Raw genomic sequence first — 22,162 nt, 5'->3', positions numbered from 1 at the left:
CTGGACCGCAGGATAACGCTCTAACCGCTGAGCCAAACCGGCCAGGGCTTACCTGCCTTTTTAGAAAATTAACTTTGCTACTTCATTCAAGCTCAGAGGATAAGCTACAAAAAGATCAGTAGAGCCCAGCCAGAGTGGCTAAGTTGGTTGAGCATCATCTCATGTACCATTTGGTACATGAGCATCATCTCACGTACCAAAGGGTTGCTGGTTCGATTCCCAGTCAGGGTACAAGTCTGGGTTACAGGTTTTATCTCTAGTCTGGGAGTATACAGAAAATAACTGATCAATATTTCTCTCTCACATCGATGCCGCCCCCCTTCCTCTCTCTAAACATGTCCTCTGGTGAAGATTTTTTTTAAAAGATCAGTAGCACCCTGGCAGGTGTGGCTAAGTTGGTTGAGCATCATCCCAAAAGGTTGCGGTTCCATTCCCCATCAGGGCACATACACAGGTTGTGGGTTTGGTCCCAGATCGGGGTGTGTGCGGGAGGCAATGGATCGATGTTTCTCTCTCACATTAATGTCTCTCCCTCTCCCTTCCTCTCTCTCTAAAATTAATAAAAACATATCTATCTATATATAGTTCTAAAGACCTGTCACTCTTACTTGCCTTTAGATAGCTAGATATGTTTTTATAAGACCTTAAACTACTTTAATAAGGGAGATTACTGAAGGAGGGGAAGAAATGGGCCCCCAGGAACCTTGTGAGGTAGGAGCAAGGCTGCCATTCACTGAGCTCTAAAACACCATACAATACTGAAAAGGACCTAGATTTCCTGTTCAAGGAAAGGTCTGTGGAGATCTGAAAAAGGACTGTCAGGCAGGGCTGAGAGGATTCAGGCAAGGGCCTTGAGAGTACAGGCATACGTCAGAGATACTGTGGGTTTGATTCCAGACCACTGCAATAAAGCAAGTCATAATTTTCGCTGGTGGAGGGTCTTGCCTTCAGTTTCTACAGCATCTGTGAAGTGCAATAAAGTGAAACTCAATAAGGCAAGGTTTGCCTATATAGGATTTTCTGTGTTGATTGGGAGAAACAAGGAGAGTTGAGGTGACAGAGGAGGTGGTTCACCCATATACTGTATGTCATCATGAAATTGGCTTCCTTCTGCATGACATCTAAAGTAGCCACTCCTGAGCTGAGTAAAGGCATGTTGTAAGTAGGGCAAAAACAGTCTGACTAAATGTCAGAGACTAACCAGGACAGAAAAGAAAGATGAAAACCACTCACAATTAATGAAAGTCTTCTGTCTCATTGTTGCAAGAGAAATGTTCTGATTTCTCAGCCATTCCCTGAGCTTTAGGCTCAAGAATTCTGTTAATTTCAGATAACAGGAAAGAGAAAATGGTAAGAACTTCTTATAATTCCCACCACTTAAAACTAGAAGGTGCTCACTCTGGCCGGTTTCGCTCAGCGGTTAGAGCGTTGGCCTTTGGTCCAGAGAGACCCGGGTTCGATTCCCGCTAAGGGCACATACCTCGGTTGTAGTTTGTCCCTGGCCCTGGTTGGCTCCTGCGGGTGGCAGCCACTTAATGTGTCCCTTTCACGTCAATGTTTTTCTCTCTCTCTCTCTCTCTCCCCCTCCCACTCTATCTGAACAAAATATCAAAAAATGTCCTCGGGTGAGGATAAAAAAATATATATATTAAAAAAAAAAAAAAAAAAAAAAAAAGCCCTGGCTGGTTTGGCTCAGCGGTTAGAGCGTCGGCCTGCGGTCCTGAGAGACCCGGGTTCGGTTCCCGCTAAGGGCGCGTGCCTCGGTTGCGGTTTGTCCCCGGCCCTGGTCGGTTGTGCGGGTGGCAGCCACTCGATGTGTCCCTTTCGCAACGATGTTTCTCTCTCTCTCTCTGTTCCTCTCTCCCTCTCACTCTACCTGAACAAAAAATGGAAAGGTGTCCTCCGGTGAGGATTAAAAAATAATAATAATTTAAAAAAAAAAAACCTAGAAGGTGCTCCTGTATTATACCATGCTACCTCTAGAACAACTTTCTGTCAGTCCTAAAGTTTTGTCATGACCCTACCCCTTTTTTTCCTACTTATGCTCCCCATTCAAGGACAATCCAGATAGTTCTCAGAACCCTTATAGACCCTGGGAAGGCCACCTCTTTGGCTACTCCTAGTGGATATTTTTAACACATGAATGGAGCAGAGTTTCCCCCTTGGCAGCATTTGTGTTAACTTCCAGCAGGGTGCTGATTGTCTGACCTCTAGCTTCTCCCCTTACCTTATTCACAGTTGAAATTCTCCCTCCCTCCTACTCCCCAAGTAGCCAGCTCCCAGTCCTATTTAGTTTATCCCTTTTCTCTCCTAATTCTTATTTAGTTAAGCTGGTAACAGGGTTCTTGCTCTGTTTCATACGGTTTTATTTTATTTTAAAATTTTATCTTTGTTGTTGAAAGTATTGCAGATGGTCGGTCCCCCATTTGTGTCATACTGTTTTAAATAAGAATGAAACCAAAGCAAGAAAAGGTCTCTGATTGGCTGTAATGTGGCACCCAGATATGAGCATTGGCAGCAGGGACTGTCCATTTCTTCCCCTTCCTTCCCTTCTTTAGGGAAGGAAGTTTGAACACAAAATTCCAAAAGCAACCAGAGAGGGATGTGTTGAAGGAGGACACATGAAAAAAGAAATGCAGCAACCGTGGCATTCAAAGGTCTTACCCTACTCTGGGCCAAAAACTTATATTTCCAGGCCATTTCTCTATGAAATAAGTAGCTTTACACCAGTGAGTCCCTGACCAGCAGTATTAATGTTACTTGGGATCTTGTTAGTAATGCAAATTCTCAGGCCTCACTCTAGACCTGCTAAATCAAAAATTCTGAGAGTGGGCCCAGTAATTTGTTTTTTTCTTTTATAAATTTTTTTTCTTTATTGATTTTAGAGAGAGAGGAAGGGAGAGGGAGAGAGAGAAACATCGATGAGGGAGAACATTGATTAGCTGCCTCCTGCATGCCCCCACTGGGGATTTGGCCCACAACCTGGGCATGTGCCCTGACCAGGAATCAAACCGGCGACCTCTTGGTGTATGGGTCAATGCTCAACCTCTGAGCCACACCGGCTGGGCGAGTAATTTGTATTTTTAACAAGCCCTCCCAAGTGATTTGATATATGCTTAAGTTGGAGAACCACTGTTTTTACACAGTGGAGTTTGTGCTGAGGAACTTGTTAAAGTCATTTATAGGCTAAAAATCTCAGGGAGCCCAAGGAACCATGGTTAGGGAATTGGAGAGGAGAAAACCAAAGTTTCTCAAAGTAGTTCCTAGACAGGATGTCTTGCTTTTTCTCTCTCTTCTCTACATCATTTAGTCTTTCCTTTTTCACTGGAGCAGATCCCACTCATGAGGGCACAGCAGAGGGCATGGAGAACATGGCAGATGCTGTCACTCACGCCCGTTTTGTGGGCACGGATCCTGCCAGTGATGAGGTTGTCCTGATGAAAATCCTTCAGGTAAATGGAAACGAAGAACAATTAGGCTAATTTAATAGCCAGGAGCTGATGCCGCTGGCCCTACTTACCCCAGTCTGCCAGTCTGCCGGCAGCATGAAGCTGTGTTTTGACTCCACTGGGGCTTAGGGAGCTACTTTGTTTCCAAACAAGCAGCTCGGGTACCCAAAGTAAAAGCTTTTGCTAAGGAAAATAATTAAAAGCTTTAAATGAATTGATATCAAATACCTTAATACGCTTGGACCTCTGGCAGTCTGTATCTTTGCCATCCATCTGTTGGGTTTTTGGGCTAGGGCTGGAAAGAATGCTGAACTATGTCAGGGCCATGCAGAGTTAAGACACAGTTCCCAAGACAAGCTTCTGGGAGACACCCCACCCTCTGCCAAACTGAAGCAAGGTCAGAGTTCTTGCTAGCCTCTCTTTCTCACCCCAAGTGCTTTCGTAGGAGACTAGAGGAACAGGAGGCAGCTTCTTTCCCCTCAGGTACCTCCTTCTTCACCTGGCCTGCCTTGTTTATCACAGTATCTCCTCTTTCTTCCTGTAGGTGCTGAGGACTCTCTTGCTGACCCCAGTGGGTGCCCACCTAACCAATGAATCTGTATGTGAGATTATGCAGTCTTGCTTCCGGATTTGCTTTGAAATGAGGCTCAGTGGTAGGTGCTTGAATATTGGGCCCTTCACCTTTCCTAGGGCCATTGTGAGTATGAATATAGGATGCTGTCCCTTGAACCCAGAGAGATGGAAAACTCAGGATTTCTCTATCACCTACTTTGTGGAGCCATAGGTGTCTAGAATTCTCTTTGTACTTGACTGTTTGTTGTGCAGCTAGAATAGAGAACTTAGTCCATTGTGCCAGGGCAAGAATTAGAATAGATCCCTGCCTAACTCAGTCCAGGCACCAAATCTCCCTCCTTTGGGGTTTCTGGGATTGACACTAGCCTACAACCCCTAAGAACACATCATTGCAACCCTTTTTTTTCTGACTCAGTCGTGCCACCTAGTGGGCCAGTAAAGTTATGGCTGCTATGCTGAGCTGGATGGAGCTGGTTTTAATAAGTTTGGCATAATCCTTGGTAAACAAGGTTTGGAGGGGAGTCTGCTCTGAGAAGCCTCCTGATAATAGCACAGCAAGTAATGACACCTGTGTTATTTGTTTTTGCCTGTGCAGAGTTATTGAGAAAATCCGCAGAGCACACTCTCGTAGACATGGTGCAGCTGCTCTTCACAAGGTAAACCTGCTGTTGTTTGCTTCAGCCCTGCTGCCCAGGCCTCTTGAGCCTGGCTGCTTCCATGTAGCCACTTCAGGGACCTGGCCAACCCCACAGCCACATTAGAGGCCAATGGGATTATGGATGGGGATACTTCTCTGGGCTCAGGGTTACCAGTCAAGGGAGAAGGAAGAAGGAACCAGCTTGGCCTCAGGAGGAGGCAGAGGGTTATTTGATCTAGGCCGACAACCTTGTTCTGCTTCCCAAATTTGTGTCTGATTTGTACAGGTAGCAGCTGGAAAAGAGAACCCAGAGAGGAAACCAAAGTCAAGGGAGCCTAGAACAGATTGCTGAGGCCCTAGAGTTCAGCCCCATTTCTGTGAAAAAGAACCAAGGCTAGGGTGACAAATGATCCTTGTTTGCCTGAATTATCCCAACTTCAGCACTGAAAGTCCCACATCCCCCACAAATCCCTCAGTCTCAGGCAAACCAACACTCTTGGTTACGCTAGTCAAGGTCCTCAACTTAGGTTCTAAGAGACCTTTTCATACTATTTTTAACTTTCTGTTTCCTGTACCTCCTTTCAATAGACTAACTTTGAGAAGAGCTGAGGCAAGGGTTTTAAAGTCCCCTCCCCGCCCAGAGAATATCAATAATGGGGGAGGTTATGCATGTAGAGACAGGGGTTATACTGGAAATCAGTGGAACTGCCACTTGATTTTGCTGTGAACCTAAAATTCCTCTAAAAAATAGTCTATTCTTTTTAAAGCCTCTTCCTGAGATTTCCTTTTGTTCTCAGATTTATAAATGATAATCCCTATTATCTAAAGACTAGATCTGCCCCTGGACTCTGCTGCAAAGAGTTTCTTACTCCTCTAGCTAAAATTTTCTGATTTTAAAACTTCAACCTGCCCTGGCCAGTTTGGCTCAGCGGTTAGAGCATCGGCCCGCAGTCCGGAGAGACCCGGGTTCGGTTCCCGCTAAGGGCACATACCTCAGTTGCAGTTTGTCCCCGGCCCTGGTTGGGTCGTGTGGGTGGCAACCACTCGATGTGTCCCTTTCATGTCGATGTTTTTCTCTCTCTCTCTCTCCCCCTCCCACTCTATCTGAACAAAATATCAAAAAATGTCCTCGGGTGAGGATAAAAAAACAACAACTTCAACCTGCCTTTTACTTTTCATCCTATGCCCAGTCTTGTGGGGTTTTGATTGACTGCCCTCTCCCCATCTTGTGGCTTTCAGCAATACTTGCCAAGTAAAGCAGGAAAGTCAGTTTAAAGATGAAAGGAAGCGCCCTGGCCAGTTTGGCTCAGCGGTTAGAGCGTCGGCCTGCGGTCCGGAGAGACCCGGGTTCGGTTCCCGCTAAGGGCACGTACTTCGGTTGCAGTTTGTCCCCGGCCCTGGTTGGTCGTGCGGGTGGCAGCCACTCGATGTGTCCCTTCACGTCGATGTTTCTCACTCTCTCTCCCTCCCACTCTATCTGTACAAAAAAAAAAATGGAAAAAATATCCTCGGGTGAGGATAAAGATGAAAGGAAGCTTTACACTCCAAGGGCACTTAGTTAATGCGCTGATGTCTACCTTCTTTTTTAGAAGGTGCCTATGTCATACATCCCTCAGGTTCTATGGCTCTTTGATGAAGCTCTGAAAAGGGTGAAATTAGCCTGCTTCCTTCCTAGCTATTTCTAAGAGACAGGCATGCTCTGTCCCAGAGCATCTTTGGGCTGTGGCTGGCATGGAGGGGGAGATTTGTTATTATCCCTAATGACAGTCCATGGGATTCTTTGTACTATAGGTTACCTCAGTTTAAAGAAGAACCCAAGAACTATGTGGGGACCAACATGAAGAAGGTATGACCTGCTGTCTCTCATCCAAACCTTGACCTCCCACCGTCAGTGCTATGGGGATTTTTCTTGATACCCTTGCTTAGCAAAAACATGCTTTGGCCTAGACGGGTCTGCTTGGAATCTAGAAATAGTTTTCACAACTTTAGTGAGAAATTTATTCTTTCCCAGATACCTCTCCTTCCCCAATCTTTTCTTTCCAGCCTATTTTGTTGACCCACTACATTAAGCTGGTAAGCCAGACCTTCCTAAAAAAACTGGATGAAGCTCATCAGGATGGGCTAAAAATGTATGTTGATAAAGGTGAAAGACCTGCCATCCCCTCAGGGCCTAGCCTTTTCAGCAGGTAGGAGGCCTAGAGAGTGATGCCCCAAATCCCACACTAATGCTGGATTAGACTGGGTTCATGCTTGGGTTAGTGTCTGTTGACAAGACAAATCAAGCCTGACTCCAGATCAGAAGGTTCTCAAACTGCTAGAAGAATGGTGGTCAGAAGAATAGCCTCTTTCTATCTTGAATGGAAGCCCTGGACTTCACAGGCCTCTCATGAAGATCCTGCTTGCAGCCCAAAGAGGTTCTGCCCATGGAGATGACCCTTAGCTGTTTGGTGCATGACCTGACCTTCCCCTCTCCCCTGCCATCCATCCCCATTCCTGCCCTGTGCCCTGTTGGCTTGTGTCTGAGTTTATTTCACTCTGTTTAAATCATTCGTTTGCCTGTCTTTCACAGATTTCTCCATGTCTCCTCAACAAACTGGAGCTAAGTAGTGGGGAGCAGACCAAAGCCCTGAACCAGTTAGAGAGGGTACTGCTCTTTAAGAACCTCAAGGTCTCTCTCCCTCTCCCTCTCCTTTCCCCCCTTTTTATTTATTTATTTAAATGTTTATTTTTTATATGTAACATCTGGGTCTCATTTCTATTGTGTAGAACACAACTTATCCCTCCCGAGTAAAACAGCATGGCTTTGGAAGAGTTGCATGTATTTGTAGCTTTGCTGTACTGATCATTTTCCTGGGGCATCTAGTTGCCTGGAGGCAGAAGGAATCCTTGAACTGGTGATGTGTCATATAGTGAGCTTAGAGAGATAGAGAGCTTGGGTCCTACTGACATATTGTGGGGAGGCTTAATATCTGCAATTTCTAGAGGAACTATGAGGGACCTCAAAGCAAGACCTTTTACTCTTCAACCCTTTTTCTGTCTCACAGATGGCATAGAGAGCTTAAGCACAGTCTTTGGCTCTATCTGAATACCTGAACTGGGTTTGGAGGGAAAGGATAGTCCATGTAATTGGGGTCTTTTTGTTGTTATTGTTGTTGTTGTTGTTGTTGTTGTTACCATCAAAGAGGTTATTCCAAGGTTTAAGACCAGATGTATGAAAAGGAGCCTGGTGCCAGGATAGCCTAGGACACTGGGAAAACTTTGGAATCTGCAGAGATGCCCTCTATCCTTTAAAAGTCAAGATGTACAGGAGCTTAGTGTAGAGGCTCAAGCCAAAGATTAATGCCCATATTCCTGCCTTAGGAGGAAGAGAGAGAGAAGGAGGTATGGGCTGTCTAGGCTATCTATCACAATAGTGTGCATGCTAGCAATATGGTATTGGATATCCAGGTCACTGAAGATAAAAAGAAATGTGTGCATGTGTGTGTGTGTACACCTAGCTGGATAGTCCATAGGCCTATGTTCTCTTTGCATGCATTGCCTGAAGTTCCATTTGTGTGCTTGCCTAATCTCAAGTTGCAGGTCTCTTCAATGGCTACCCAGCATTTTGTCATGATTATTAATCTAGGACCTGCCCTTTCTTTGTAAAGCTTATACTGTACTTTGGAAATATAGAGTTATATGAATATGGCAGTGAGGGTTCCATGAACATCTGCCCACCCCCACCTTAGGACCTTAGGACAGGGGGCATGGCTATACTTTTTAAGGGCATTTGTGAGAACTGGCAGCCTCTTGGTCCCTACTTCAGCCAGGTGGCAGAGAACAACCATTGAAATGATCAGGTTGGAGCTAGCTTTGCTGAGGATAGAGAAGGAAACAGGAAAGACTGATCCTAGTGTGGGAATGAATCTTAATGAGTGACTGGCTTCTCACTGGAAGTAGGACTACCTAGAGCCTAGAGTCCCTGAAGTGGTTAGGGGGAGCTGCCTAGAGAGAAAGGATATCTCATAAAAGTAGATCCAGATGTCAGTATTTTTTGGAGCTCAGTGACAGTTGCCAATAAAGCCAGAGGGTCTTGTTTCCCTCATTGATTTCTTGGACTTCTTACCTGTCTTTATGTTTGGCTGACTCTTACCTCCAGAACTTTTTTTTTTTTTTTTTTCATGAACTTGACTCAGGTGAGCCTCAGTGGTTCATGGAGAGAGTATCTTATTTCCTGCTTAGCCACAGTGCTCAGAGTACTTGAAGCTCCATTCTAGGCATATAACTGCAGGCATTTTGGATGGATAAACAAGAAGTGACCATGCAAGGCTATTGCTATGTTACTAAAAGCTAGGGACAGAGCTCAGTTCCTGGACTTCTCTCCTTAATGGGTGGAGCTATGGGTAGGTAAGGAAGAATTATGTAGTTTCTAAGTAAGGGATCAAAGGTTATCCAGGTTCTAGAGGATTTGAGGGAGGTTGAGGAAGGGAGCCTATTCCCCAAATATCAGAATGGGCCAAGGATAATATAGGTTATTCAGTCTTTAGAAAGAGGCAGGAAGGAAAAGTGCTTCTACTGTCTTGAGAGTCATTCTGATGATTCATGGAAGATAATTGCCGTTGCCCAATCCAGGAATGGTCCATCAGTCTAGGAATAGTTTGGTGTAACTCTACAGAGGGACTGGTTACAAATCTTAACTGAGAAGGCATCATGACTAGGGAAACAAAATGGACCTAAACAAAGTCACTGTGAACTTAGGGTGTAGAAAATGCATAAAAATGTGTATCCTAGAGTAGTCAATAGATGATAGAAATTTTCCTTTGTGACTAAAAGGACGCTATAGGAAAAATAGAAATGCAGCAAGAGAGTGGGAAATGGAATGGAGCAAAGGTCTAAGAAATCAGTAGCCTTACCATCTGAAAATATAAAATTTCATCTAGAAAGAACCCACAGTGAGAAAAACAGGAGGTCCCACTGATATACAAGTTTTGGGAGCAGCAAAGAGCAGAGCAATAGTATGACATGACCCACCATCCTTAACTCCACAAACCAACTGAGATGCCACTCCTTCCTTAACTCCAAGGAATAAGCCTTTAACCAGTTTGATGTAGAAATTCCAGACAGTATGGCCTAATTCATGAAGCAGTAGGAAAACTAAGAGTTTGTCTAGGAAGGAGTAGGCTTTTGTAATTGGATAAGAATTAGGAATAGGGAGCTATTCTGCAAGTAGTTAAGAAGGAAAGCCCAAGAGTCCAGGATCTGTAGATCTAAAGCTCCAGGCAGAAGAGTCCTTTCCCTTACCCTTTCTGCAGGAGGGTCAGGCACCATATACAGGTCTCAGGATTGCCACCCAGAGAAGCAGAGTGATGTGTGAGACCTATCAGTGACCAGCCTAAAAGCAGAATGGAGACTGTCAGGTTCACCTGTAAAGTGGCCAATGTAGAAGCCAAATTAGAGGAGTAGGAATGTGCTCTTATGGTCTAGATTGTCCCTTTGGCACAGATGCAAAGTATAAGCTGTTTCTAAGGACGAGTAGAACTAAGAGAAGGGAGATTTCTAGGGATAGAGTTTTAGTTTGAATACCAGTGCTAATGAGGTGTGATGTTTCCAGCTGAAAATGAGAGCAGGAGGCATGAGTGATTCATCCAAGTGGAAGAAACAGAAGAGATCCCCCCGACCCCCACACCATATGACCAAAGTTATACCAGGTTCAGAGCTGTCCACCTCCAATGGAACCACCTTATCCTCTAACCTCACTGGTGAGTGTCCTGGATTGCTTCCTCTGATTAGAATGGAGAGAAGAAAAGCTTCTTCCTCACTCAAGGATTTTGACATTGAAGACCAGCCAACTGAGGGGCTTTGGTTTCTTTCTGCTGTGAGCAAAAAGGGGAAACTCCAGGTTAGATCAGACAGTAACCGTTTAGAAACTCTGCAGTGAGTTAAGGTTGTTTTCCTTCCAGAGGACTCTGGCTACTTTAGAGACTAGTGTACACAGAGATTCATATGCAGTCTAGGAAATAGTTCTGTTACCATAAAGGGCATCTGCTTTCCACAGAGTCTCTCTTCTTTAAGCCTTACTTACTTTGCTTGGCAGGTGGGATGCCCTTCATTGATGTGCCCACTCCCATCTCTTCTGCAAGTTCAGAAGCTGCCTCAGCAGTGGTCAGCCCCTCTACAGACAGTGGCCTGGAGTTCTCCTCCCAGACCACTTCTAAGGAGGATCTCACTGACCTGGAGCAACCTGGCTCTTCAGGGTACAGCACAGCTACAGAGCCTGGCATCAGTGAGCTAGGGGTTCCTGAGCAGGCTGACCCCCAGGTATGGCTTTGACTTATAAAGTCCCCTCTCCAGTCTTCCACTGTGGGAATTGGCTTGATCCTTTGGATCCTTTATCCAGGCCAAAAGATGGTTGGGGTAGGGTGGGTTCTTCCCCATTTCCTAGTATTAGCTGTGATGCCTAGAAAACCCACAGCATGACTCACTGTGAGAGATAGATCATGGGATTTATTAAGTTATGCATACAGATAGTAAGTACTCGGCAGTGGTTAGGAATCTGGCCATGGCTTTTTCTGGAAGGTTATAATCTAAATCCCCAAGTCTATAAGAACCTCCGTTGCCTCTAGGGTTCGAGTCATTAGGTCAGTGATGCCTCAGAATATGTTTTCTGAGTCCTTCATCATACTTCTTCTAGTGAGTCATAGCCTACTGAGCTGGCCCTACACCTGCAGTCTATTAGAGACACTTGGAGGACAGATATTTCAGGGGAATAAGTTCCAAATTGCTCTTGCCTCATCCCTCTTTCTATATCCCCCTGCTATTGGTCATAACAGGAAGGGGCCCATGTGGAACAGGCTCAATCAGCATCTGTGGAATCTATCCCTGAAGTGTTAGAAGAGTGTACATCCCCTGTTGACCACTCTGATTCTGCCTCTGTCCATGACATGGATTATGTCAATCCCCGTGGCGTGCGCTTTACACAGTCCTCCCAGAAAGAAGGTAAGTACTCTTAAGCAGGCCTGCTTGTTCACCTCCCCCATCCAATCTAATAAGGTGCCTGAGCCTAGACTGTCTTGGACCCATAGCATCTGCTAGTTCAAGTTCTAGTCAAGAAATGGAATGAAGCCAGAGGGCTATTGGCATGGATAGAGCCTTCCTAATTTATACAGAGAGGAAGTTTGGTGGAAAATAAGAGAAAGGAAGGATAGAGAGCTTGGGACTTTTAACAGAGAGGTAGGATCATCAATTCTGATTCCCTTCAATAAATAAGACCAGTCTCCTTACTTTCCCAAAAGAAAACATCTTTTTCTTGAAGAAAATCACTAATCTGAAATTGCCTTGTAAAATACAGGGCAAGCTAGGCCAAGCTATCAAGCCAGTTGTTTCTTAGGAGTCCCACTTCCCTCCTGGCCTTCCCCAGGTACAGCTTTGGTCCCCTATGGTCTTCCCTGCATCCGTGAGCTCTTCCGCTTCCTCATCTCCCTCACCCATCCACATGACCGCCACAACTCAGAGGTTATGATCCACATGGGACTGCATTTGCTGACAGTGGCTCTTGAGTCAGCCCCTGTAGCCCAGTGCCAAACCCTCTTGGGCCTCATTAAGGATGAGATGTGCCGCCACTTATTCCAGGTAAGATTGGGTTTCTAGAGGGGCTTAGAGCCCCTGGCTGTTTTTCTGGGTCTCTCACAGGGTAGGGGAGCACAGGGAGGTTTGACTGATGCATGAGGAGAGTATAGGACCCAGGAAAGAACCTCCCTCCCCATTTGACCAGTAGTCATAGTCAAGATGACTTGGTTAATTCCCAGGGATTCTAGCAGCCAAAGGGAAATATAAGAATGGCTAAATATAGAACCCCCTCAGAGCACAGGACCTTAGTGGAAACTTCACACAGTTTGCTCTCCTGCTTTTCTATTGATTGAACCAGTCAGGTTCAGAAACCTAATGGCCTACCCTTCTCTGATCTCCAGCTACTCAGCATAGAGCGATTGAACCTTTATGCTGCTTCCCTGCGGGTATGCTTCCTACTGTTTGAGAGCATGAGAGAGCACCTCAAGTTTCAGTTGGAGGTGAGTCTGTCAATCTTGGAAGAAGAAAAAAATGTAGGAAGATGTATGGCATCTTCAGTGGGACTAGCTCTGTCATGCTGCAGGTGGGATTTAGGGGCTCCTGTAGGAGAGTGCTTCTAGCCTCCATAGTTTGGTTCATTGGCTGGCCTCTTTTTTTTTTTTTTTTTAATCCCTCATTCAAGGACATTTTGCATTTATCTTCAGATAGAGCGGGAGGGAGAGAGGGAGGAAGAGAGAGAAAGGAACATCCGTGTGGGAGAGACACATAGACTGGTTGCCACCCACACGACCCCAATCGGGGCCGGAGACAAACTGCAACAGAGATACGTGCCCTTAGCAGGAACCAAACCCGGGACTCTGGTCCAAGGGCCAACACTCTAACCGCTAAGCCAAACTGGCCAGGGCTCATTGGCTGACCTCTTTAGTGAAGTTAAAAGGAGCCTGGAGGAAATTGGCTGGCTATAACGTGAGAGAACCTAAATATGAAAACTAGCAGGTAATCTCACCATGAGTTGGTACAGCTCTTCTGCCTAGCAGCTCCTCTGCAACACAGGCATGCTTTGCCACTAAATTGCAAAAAGGAACTCTAAATAGAACCAGGTCAGGCTCACATACAGAGCACTAAAAGGGCAACAGGCAACTTGTTTTGGATCAGGCATGAGATAGAGAGCCAGGCCTTATCCCCCAACATGGAGGCCAAAGAGGGGATGTATTTAGGGGATGGGCTATCTATAAATGTCTCTCTCTCTCTTTTTTTTTTTTTTTTTACTTTTTATTGAATTTATTGAGGTGACACTGGTTAACAAAATTATACAGGATTCAGGTGCACAATTCCACAACACATCATCTGTATACCATATTGTGTGTTCACCATTTAAGTATCTCTTAAGCAGGGCTTCTGCTTCCTGTTTAATGTTTTTTCTGTCAAATTTTGTCTCTTCCTATTTTGAATCCTTTACCCACCCAAATGGCAATTAATGGGTTATTGCCAGATGTACATCAAAAAGCTTATGGAGATCATCACTGTGGAGAACCCCAAGATGCCTTATGAGATGAAGGAGATGGCACTGGAGGCTATTGTGCAGCTCTGGCACATCCCCAGCTTTGTCACTGAGCTCTATATCAACTATGATTGTGACTACTACTGTTCCAACCTCTTCGAAGACCTCACCAAGCTGCTGTCCAAGGTGCTGAGCATTATTACTGGCTTCTAGAAAGAAGGCCGTATTAAGGAAATCTCTCTGGTGGTAGTAAGGATGCTACATGCAGGGAGGGAGACACTTGAGAATTGAGGAAGAAGAAGAAGAAGAAAGGTTGTTTTCACAGGGCAATGTAGAAGGTATAGGAAATTGGGGATTTTTGGAAAAGGATCAGTTAAGTGTAAAGTATTCTAACCTCAAGTCTACTGAATCTGTTTACTTTTCAGAATGCCTTCCCTGTGTCTGGTCAGCTTTATACGACACACCTACTGTCTCTTGATGCCCTGTTGACAGTGATTGACAGCACTGAGGCCCACTGCCAGGCTAAAGTCCTCAACAACCTTAGCCAGCAAGAGAAAAAAGAGGCAGCCAGACCTAACTATGAGGCAGTAGATGGTACCCGAGAAGTCAGCAATAGTAAGAGGCATTTCTTACTTCAAGGATCCCAGGGTTTTATGCTTATCCATCCTCTACTCTGAATCCTTTTCCTGCTCTTATCTCAATTCCTCTGGGGTACTCCCAACTCTATGTTTTTAAGGTTTGTGGTTTGACTCACCAGACAAGCAAGCAGGTTAGTAGGACTTGTGAACTTTGCCCTTTCTCTTCCTCCACACTTTGGCTTTTTTACGGAATTATTTATGGAGGGAGGGGGAAAAACATATATTAAAGGATAAAGGACTTCTTTTCCTAAAAGTTCCAGTTCCTATCTTCCTCTACCCCCAGTATCTGCCTCCACTCTAATTAATCTTCTCAAACTTCCACTTGAGATTGAGGTTGCAGAAGATCAAGGAGAGTGACTGGGCAATCTCTTTATCAAATTCTATAATCTAATACTTGGCTGACCTGGGATAGTGTGACTGCTTGTTCAGGCTTAGGTTTGTCCTGTTCAGGGCTGGCAACCTACATGGGAGCATGCAGGTCTCCTTGGCCAGGGAGTTGGCTTCCTCTGCAGCTCTACTTGGCTTCCTACTCCATAAATCTTCACTTATCTTCTTCTCTTACCAGCTGAGAGAGCAGCCAGCGATGGGAAAGCTGTAGGCATGGCCCCAGATATCCTAGGCCTGCATCTTCTAGGCGGAGGCCGACTACCAGCAGAACATGGGAAGCCAGGATGCAGTGATCTGGAGGAAGCTGGTGACTCTGGGGGTGGGTACTGGATGTCTGTAATCCTAAGCCTCCTTAACTTGGGGGGTCTGGTGGAGAGCAGATGTGGGGGAGCAGATACACCCTAAGGCAGTACCTGAGTGAACCTTAGCTGCTTACCATGCCTTCAAACCCAGAGAAAGGAAAGAAGACATTTGGAGCCCTAGAAGATAGGACCTTTAGGGAAGTGGAAGACGGATGAGAACAAGAAAATTTTTGAGGCATTCTTCTTTTTCACTATAGAATATATCAACAATTTCCAGAAGTCACTTCCTGGTAAAAGAGGTCTTAAGGGTTTTTCCCTCTCTTCCTCCCACCCCTAGCTGACAAAAAGTTTACCCGGAAGCCACCTCGATTTTCCTGTCTCCTACCAGATCCACGGGAACTGATTGAAATTAAAAACAAAAAGAAGGTACATAAAGATATCCCCAGAGCCCAGTCTCTACCCATCTCTGTCTGAGTGTTCTTTGTAGTGTTTCTGTCCCAGAGGATGAGAGACAGTCTAGCAGCTCGGTACAGCTTCCTAAGGCTAATCTTTGGGCTTGTTTGGACTTTAGCAATCCCCCAGTTTCCTTTAAAGCCCTTCTCTTACTCCAGAGCCATGTATTTAGTCATACCCTATTGTATGCTCCTGGATAACTGCTGCTCTAACTGAGAGCCAAGTGTTACTGGTGGTCACAAGAGCCCTGGGAGCTGGTATCATGTGGGTCACTGAATGTTATTGGTCTAGTCATCTTGAGCTCTGGGATGATGATTGACAGTAAAGAGAATTAATTGATATTAATTCTGGTGCTTTAGTAAAGTTCAAATAACTGTGTTGTTTTGGTTTTCTTAACACAAAGAAAACCTTCTGTTTAACCCTTTCTTCCTCTTACTGCTAGCCTAAATGACTTTGGTTTATGTGTGCCCTTGATTGCAAAGCTGTGACTAGACAGACAAAAAGTTAAGCTATCATCACAGTTAGTTCACCTTATCCTTCAAACCCCAGGGCCTCACGAGCTAGGAAACTAAAGACAGCTAGGCTATAAACAAGATGCTGGCTATAAACAGATGTCAGGGATGGCTGTAAAACTGTAGAGAAGAAAAACTCGAGTCTCTTTCTTCTGCTTTTTTCATAATCCTATAGTTGGAGTAGAGTGGGCTGTTCTATGCATCTTGAGTACTCAGGGAAGGAGTGAAAAGGAGCTCTTTAGCCAAGTCTAATGAGACATGAAGATCGAGGAAAGCTAGGGCCATTGTGTTCCAGCCTTTGTCCTAGAGTCATTTAGAACCACGTTCTAGGAGACTGTTAGGTGATAAGTATAGACTATGATGAAGTCCAGCCTGGCTTTGTCTGGTTTAGGGGCAGAGCAGCTTCTGACATCTCCAGTATTTCTTCTCCAGCTTCTGATCACTGGCACAGAGCAGTTCAACCAGAAACCAAAGAAGGGGATCCAGTTTCTACAGGAGAAAGGCCTCCTCACCATCCCAATGGACAACACAGAGGTAGCCCAGTGGCTTCGAGAAAACCCTCGGTTAGACAAGAAAATGATTGGAGAGTTTGTGAGTGACCGCAAAAACATTGACCTGTTGGAGAGCTTTGTGAGGTGAGGAAGCTGTAAGAAATATGGGACATAGTTGGTGAGCATTTGGGGAGAGCATCCTTCCCTTAAAGCAGGCTCAGTGAGTTCTTGCTGGTGACCCTCTTCCTATCACTTATTTTTTTGTGGTATGTGCCCCTAGTGGGAACCGAACCTGGGACTCTCTGGTCCACAGGCCGACACTCAACCATTGAGCCAAACTGGCCAGGGCCCTCTTCCTATCACTTTTATCTGTTGGACATGAGTGTCCAGCAAGATAGCTTTGGGATCCAGGGTGGAGGAGGGTCCTTGAGAATAGGATAGGTTCTGGGTTCCAGAGAATGAGGTTTCTAAGAAAGGCAAGATTGTGCTAACGGGAAAAGTACTAAGGTTAAGAGTTGCCAGATTCTGGTCTGTGTTAGAAATGGTCAGGTGAAACCTCCCCTTTGCCAGATCCCTCAGCCTACTTTTTTCCAGTAAGATAGGTTAGAAGAATTATAGCTAATGGAGAGCTCAACATTTGCAGCTTACATATCTTCAGCATCTTCATCTTTCTTCCTTTCCCTATAGCACCTTCAGCTTTCAGGGTCTTAGGCTGGATGAAGCTCTTCGCCTCTACCTGGAAGCTTTCCGCTTGCCTGGGGAAGCACCAGTCATCCAGAGGTTGCTAGAGGCATTCACAGAGCATTGGAGGGTGAGTTTGAGTGGCAGGAGCTGAGCCTAGCCTCTCAAGTTAATTTGACTGAGGGTTTCTATGGTTCCAACCGAAGAACCCAGGTACTGTCTCCTAAGAAGTCTGAGAGCATCATCAGTGAGTTTTCCATAGAGTCCAGCTTCTATTTAAGGAGTTGGCAAGAAGTTGGCTCTTTTCTGGGTAGTACCGGCCTTCTGTATCAGCACTGACCAGTGGGTTGGTGGTGAGGGTTTAATGGGCCAGAGAAGAGCATTGATACAGGTGGGTCTTTGCTTTTTCAGAATTGTAATGGCTCCCCATTTGCCAATAGCGATGCCTGCTTTGCCCTCGCCTATGCTGTCATCATGCTTAATACTGACCAGCACAACCACAACGTTCGCAAACAGAATGCACCCATGACCCTGGAGGTAAGCCAAGGCAGAGAAGATCCAGCAAGCTTTGTAGATAGCAGAAATGACATGGGATATCAGTGGGCATAGCCGACCAGGTTTGGGGAATCAGGGAGGGCTGGCCAATCCAGAGGAGGAACTGGAGTGGGGAAGTGGGTTCTTTCACTACTGTTTTCTAAGTCCTGTTTACCACAGACCCAGGGGTTTCTGGGTGGGGCTTCAGCATTAACACGAGAGAAAAAGCTTATTGGTCTGTCTCTAGGAGTTTCGCAAAAACCTAAAAGGTGTGAATGGAGGCAAGGACTTTGAACAAGACATCCTGGAAGATATGTACCATGCCATCAAGTGAGTATGTATGTAGGATGGTGTAACATCTCTGTTAAGTAGAAGCACACTGCTCCATATTCCAGATTTTAGAGTCACATCAAGCTGCAATGACTCTATGCCCTGGATTTAGCCTTGGGACTTAGCTGGGCAGCCCCCTCTCTCCCAACTCATTTCTTTCTTAAAGAATCCTGAACAATATTGGGACTCTGGGTACTTTAAGACAGGTCCTTGAGATTATGGGGAATTATGGGATCCCTCTCTCCTTTCCCCCTGGTGAGTGGGAAGCAGACCACTGCACTTCAGTTTTGATGACTTCTCATTGATGGAGAGTGCCATGGTAAAGCCCCTTGTCCTAGCTTGGGAGCAGTCAGGTTCACAGCAGTGCACCTACTCCTTCCCTTACTTCCCAATAGGAATGAGGAAATTGTGATGCCTGAGGAGCAGACAGGCTTGGTTCGAGAGAACTATGTATGGAATGTATTGCTTCATCGAGGTGCCACCCCAGAGGGCATATTCCTACGTGTGCCTGCTGGTAGCTACGATCTTGACCTCTTCACCATGACCTGGGGCCCCACTATTGCTGCTCTCTCTTATGTCTTTGACAAAAGCCTTGAGGAGACAATCATCCAGAAAGCCATCTCAGGCTTCAGGTAGCTCACCTTTGGCCTTGGTATTGACCTCTTCCCACTTCTCCGAGCTAACTTCTCTGAATTCTACTCTTATTTTCCTTAGAGTGGGTTCTTCCTGAGTTTTTGGAAGGAGGCTGAAGCTTGGGAAAGCTCAGTCTTAAACAGACTTAAGAGTAAAAGGTTTCCTCCTGGGACTGATTGGGAAAGAATCTCAAGCAAGCCTCCTCAGGGACTTGGAAGGACTGCCCAGCCTTCCAGTGACTCTGTTTCTGGGGCATGGGGGTGATATTACAGGAAGTGCGCCATGATCTCCGCCCACTATGGTCTCAGCGATGTGTTTGACAATCTCATCATCTCTCTGTGCAAGTTCACAGCTCTCAGCAGTGAGGTGAGCAGGGGGGCAGGAAATATGTACCTAGAGTTCCAAAGGAGGACCTCTCTTTTAGCCATGGATTATTCTCATCTTCAGAGCTGGTTTCCCTCAGTATGTTTCCTCACCTCCCACTTGACTATAGTAAAACTTGGGCCTTTTCTGTCTTGCACTCCCTAGGAAGATGGGCGAGGATATGCAATAGTGGGGAAGTTCTTATCCAGGTTAGCCCTGCCAACTAGTATTATTGGGGATTGAAGGAGAGTCAGCAGAAGGACCCTCAAGAAACCATAGATTGCCCTTGCCGGTTTTGCTCAGCGGTTAGAGTGCTGGCCCGCGGACCAGAGAGCCCCAGGTTTGGTTCCCACTAAGGGCATGTACTTTGGTTGCAATTTGTCCCCGGCCCAGTTGGGGTTGTGTGGGTGGCAACCAGTAGATGTGTCCTCACGTCAATGTTTCTCTCTCTCTCTCTCTCTCCCTCCCTCTTTCCCTCCTGCTCTATCCGAATTAAAAAAAATAAATACACAATGAGTTTGTCAATTATACCTCAATAAAGCTGAAGAAAAAAAAACATATCATGCGATCTTTTAAAAAAAAACCATAGGTTGAAGCCTAAGAGGTTTTCTTTTTCAGACATTTGCCAGGACCTAAACTTCTCATCTTTTCCAGTCTATTGAGAACCTGCCCAGTGTGTTTGGAAGCAACCCTAAAGCCCACATTGCAGCCAAGACAGTATTCCATTTGGCCCATCGACATGGCGACATCCTTCGAGAGGGCTGGAAAAATATCATGGAGGCCATGCTGCAGCTCTTCCGAGCACAACTCTTGCCCAAGGCTATGGTGGAGGTAATTCTTGGTAGCAGACTAATCAATAGTAACAATGCAGGAGCTCCAAGATTTTATGCTGTTGATATATAGAACTGGTTGAGAGTTAACACTGGGCCTGATGCCTGCTGAAGCTTACCACATGTACACCATAGATCTTGAGTGAGGGGGTAGCTGTCAAGGAACACTGGTAAAAGCCATTACCAGTCACCATATGGAGGGACCCCAGTCAATAGTGTCGGGCAGAGAGCTGTAAGAAGAAAGCTAGAGAGCCCTGGCCGGTTTGGCGCAGCGGTTAAAAGTGTCAGCCAGGGGTCCAGAGAGACTGGGTTCGGTTCCCACTAAGGGCACGTACCTCGATTGCAGTTTGTCCCCGGCCCTGGTTGGGTCGTGTGGGTGTCAGCCACTCATTGTGTCCCTTTCATGTCGATGTTTCTCTCTCTTTCTCTCTCTCCCTCCTACTCTATCTGAACAAAAACTGAAAAAAATGTCCTTAGGTGAGGATTAAAAGAAGAAGAAGAAGAAGAAAGCTAGAGAGCTTTGCATGGGGGAGCAGGAAGTGCAAAGAGCATGTAGAAAAAAATTACTTTTTTTTTTAATCCTCACCTAAGGACACTTTGGCATTCATCTTCAGATAGAGCAGGAGGGAGAGAGGGGGAAAGAGACAGAAAGAAACATCAATGTGAGAGAGACATACTGACCGGTTGCCACCTACACAACCCCAACCGAGGCAGGGTACAAACTACGACCGAGATACCTGCCCTTAGTGGGAACCGAACCCAGGACTCTGGTCCACAGGCCAATGCTCTAATCACTGAGCCAAACCGGCCAGGGCGAAAGAAATTATTCTTTTTTCTTTTTTCCTTATTTTATTTTTTTTTATCTTTATTGTTGAATGTATTACAGATGTTCCTCATTTTTCCCCCATTGACCCCCTCCTCCCCACTCCCACCCTCCTCCCGCCTTTTGCCACACTGTTCTCTGTGTCCATTGGTTATGCATATAAGTTCTTTGGTTTATTTCTTCCCACCCCCCAACCCTCTTCCCTTTGAGGTTTGTCATTCTAGCAACCAATTTGTACTTCTTAATCCCTTCACCTTTTTCACCCATTCCCCAACCCCCCTCCCATCTGGCAACCAACAAAATGTTCTCTGTATCTATGAGAATGTTTCTGTTCTACCTGTTTATTTTGTTTGTAGATTCCATTGTTGATAGATATGTATTCATTGCCATTTTGTTTGTTCATATATTTTATCTTTTTCTTCAAAAAGACCCTTCATCATTTCATATAATAACGGTTTGGTGGTGATGAACTCCTTTAACTTTTTCTTGTCTGGGAAAGTCTTTATATGGCCATCGATTCTAAATGACCCCTTTGCAGAATAGAGTAATCTTGGTTGTAGGTTCTTGCTTTTCATCACTCTGAATATTTCTTGCCACTCCCTTCTGACCTGCAAAGTTTCTTTTGAGAAATCAGCTGACAGCCTTATGGGAACTCCCTTGTAGGTAACTAGCTGCCTTTCTCTTGCTGCTTTTAAGATTCTCTCTTTGTCTTGAACCTTTTGCATTTTGATGATGATGTGTCTTGGTGTGGGCCTCTTGGGGTTCATCTTGTTTGTGCTTCCTGGACTTGTATGTCTGTTTCCTTCACCAAGTTAGGAACGTTTTCTGCCATTATTGTTTCAAACAGGTTTTCGATTTCTTGTTCTCACTCTTCTCCTTCTGGCACCCCCAAGATGCGAATGTTGGCACGCTTGAAGTTGTCCCAGAGGCTCCTTACACTATCCTCATTTTTTTGGATTCTTTTTTCTTTTTGCTGTTCTGATTGGGTGTTTTTTGCTTCCTTATATTCCAAATCGATGGTTTGCTTCTTGGATTTACGTACTCTACTATTGAAGCTGTGTAAATTATTCTTTATTTCAATTAGTGCCTCCTTCAATTCTGACTGTGCATCCATCATTTCTGACTGGTCCTTTTTTATGCTCTTGAGGCCCTCCCTAAGTTCACTGAGGTTCTCACTGAGTTCATTGAGTATCTTTATAAAAGCAGTATTTGAACTCAGCATCTGTTAGGTTGCTTATTTCCATTTCGCTTAGTTCTTTTCCTGGGGTTTTGTTCTGTTCTTTCATTTGGGACCTGTTTTTTTGTCTCCTCATTTTGGCTGCCTCCCTGTGTTTGTTTCTGTGTATTACTTAAGGAGGTGTGGGGCTAGCTCAAACCAGATGCTGCTTGTTTGAAAGAATTTAGGAAAACCTGAAGCAGGATTCAAGACAGGCCAATCCTATGGTTAAGCAACTGGCAACAAACAGCTTGGGTGGGCCTG

The 22,162-nt window shown here is 45.3% G+C and overlaps 1 protein-coding gene across 3 annotated transcripts in view; it reads left to right on the top strand.

Moving 5' to 3' along the window:
• The window catches only part of GBF1 (golgi brefeldin A resistant guanine nucleotide exchange factor 1), a 166,097-nt gene that overhangs the window by 132,124 nt on the left and 11,811 nt on the right, over window positions 1–22,162 (top strand). For all 3 annotated transcript variants that reach the window (XM_036265749.1, XM_036265748.1, XM_036265747.1), the window contains 20 exons: window positions 3,334–3,452; window positions 3,994–4,102; window positions 4,618–4,678; window positions 6,451–6,505; window positions 10,250–10,397; window positions 10,733–10,956; window positions 11,469–11,634; window positions 12,056–12,267; window positions 12,606–12,704; window positions 13,697–13,891; window positions 14,131–14,320; window positions 14,909–15,049; window positions 15,370–15,458; window positions 16,430–16,632; window positions 17,176–17,299; window positions 17,581–17,706; window positions 17,951–18,033; window positions 18,429–18,665; window positions 18,939–19,032; window positions 19,684–19,860. In XM_036265749.1, the coding sequence (XP_036121642.1) occupies window positions 3,334–3,452; window positions 3,994–4,102; window positions 4,618–4,678; window positions 6,451–6,505; window positions 10,250–10,397; window positions 10,733–10,956; window positions 11,469–11,634; window positions 12,056–12,267; window positions 12,606–12,704; window positions 13,697–13,891; window positions 14,131–14,320; window positions 14,909–15,049; window positions 15,370–15,458; window positions 16,430–16,632; window positions 17,176–17,299; window positions 17,581–17,706; window positions 17,951–18,033; window positions 18,429–18,665; window positions 18,939–19,032; window positions 19,684–19,860 (2,852 nt within the window). The remainder of the gene's footprint in view (window positions 1–3,333; window positions 3,453–3,993; window positions 4,103–4,617; window positions 4,679–6,450; window positions 6,506–10,249; window positions 10,398–10,732; window positions 10,957–11,468; window positions 11,635–12,055; window positions 12,268–12,605; window positions 12,705–13,696; window positions 13,892–14,130; window positions 14,321–14,908; window positions 15,050–15,369; window positions 15,459–16,429; window positions 16,633–17,175; window positions 17,300–17,580; window positions 17,707–17,950; window positions 18,034–18,428; window positions 18,666–18,938; window positions 19,033–19,683; window positions 19,861–22,162) is intronic.

Source organism: Molossus molossus, unplaced genomic scaffold (genome assembly GCF_014108415.1).
Source record: "Molossus molossus isolate mMolMol1 unplaced genomic scaffold, mMolMol1.p scaffold_m16_p_17, whole genome shotgun sequence".
In the NCBI taxonomy this organism is placed as follows: domain Eukaryota; kingdom Metazoa; phylum Chordata; class Mammalia; order Chiroptera; family Molossidae; genus Molossus; species Molossus molossus.
Note: the sequence above shows the minus strand (reverse complement) of the source record. Positions and strands in the feature narration are given on the sequence as shown.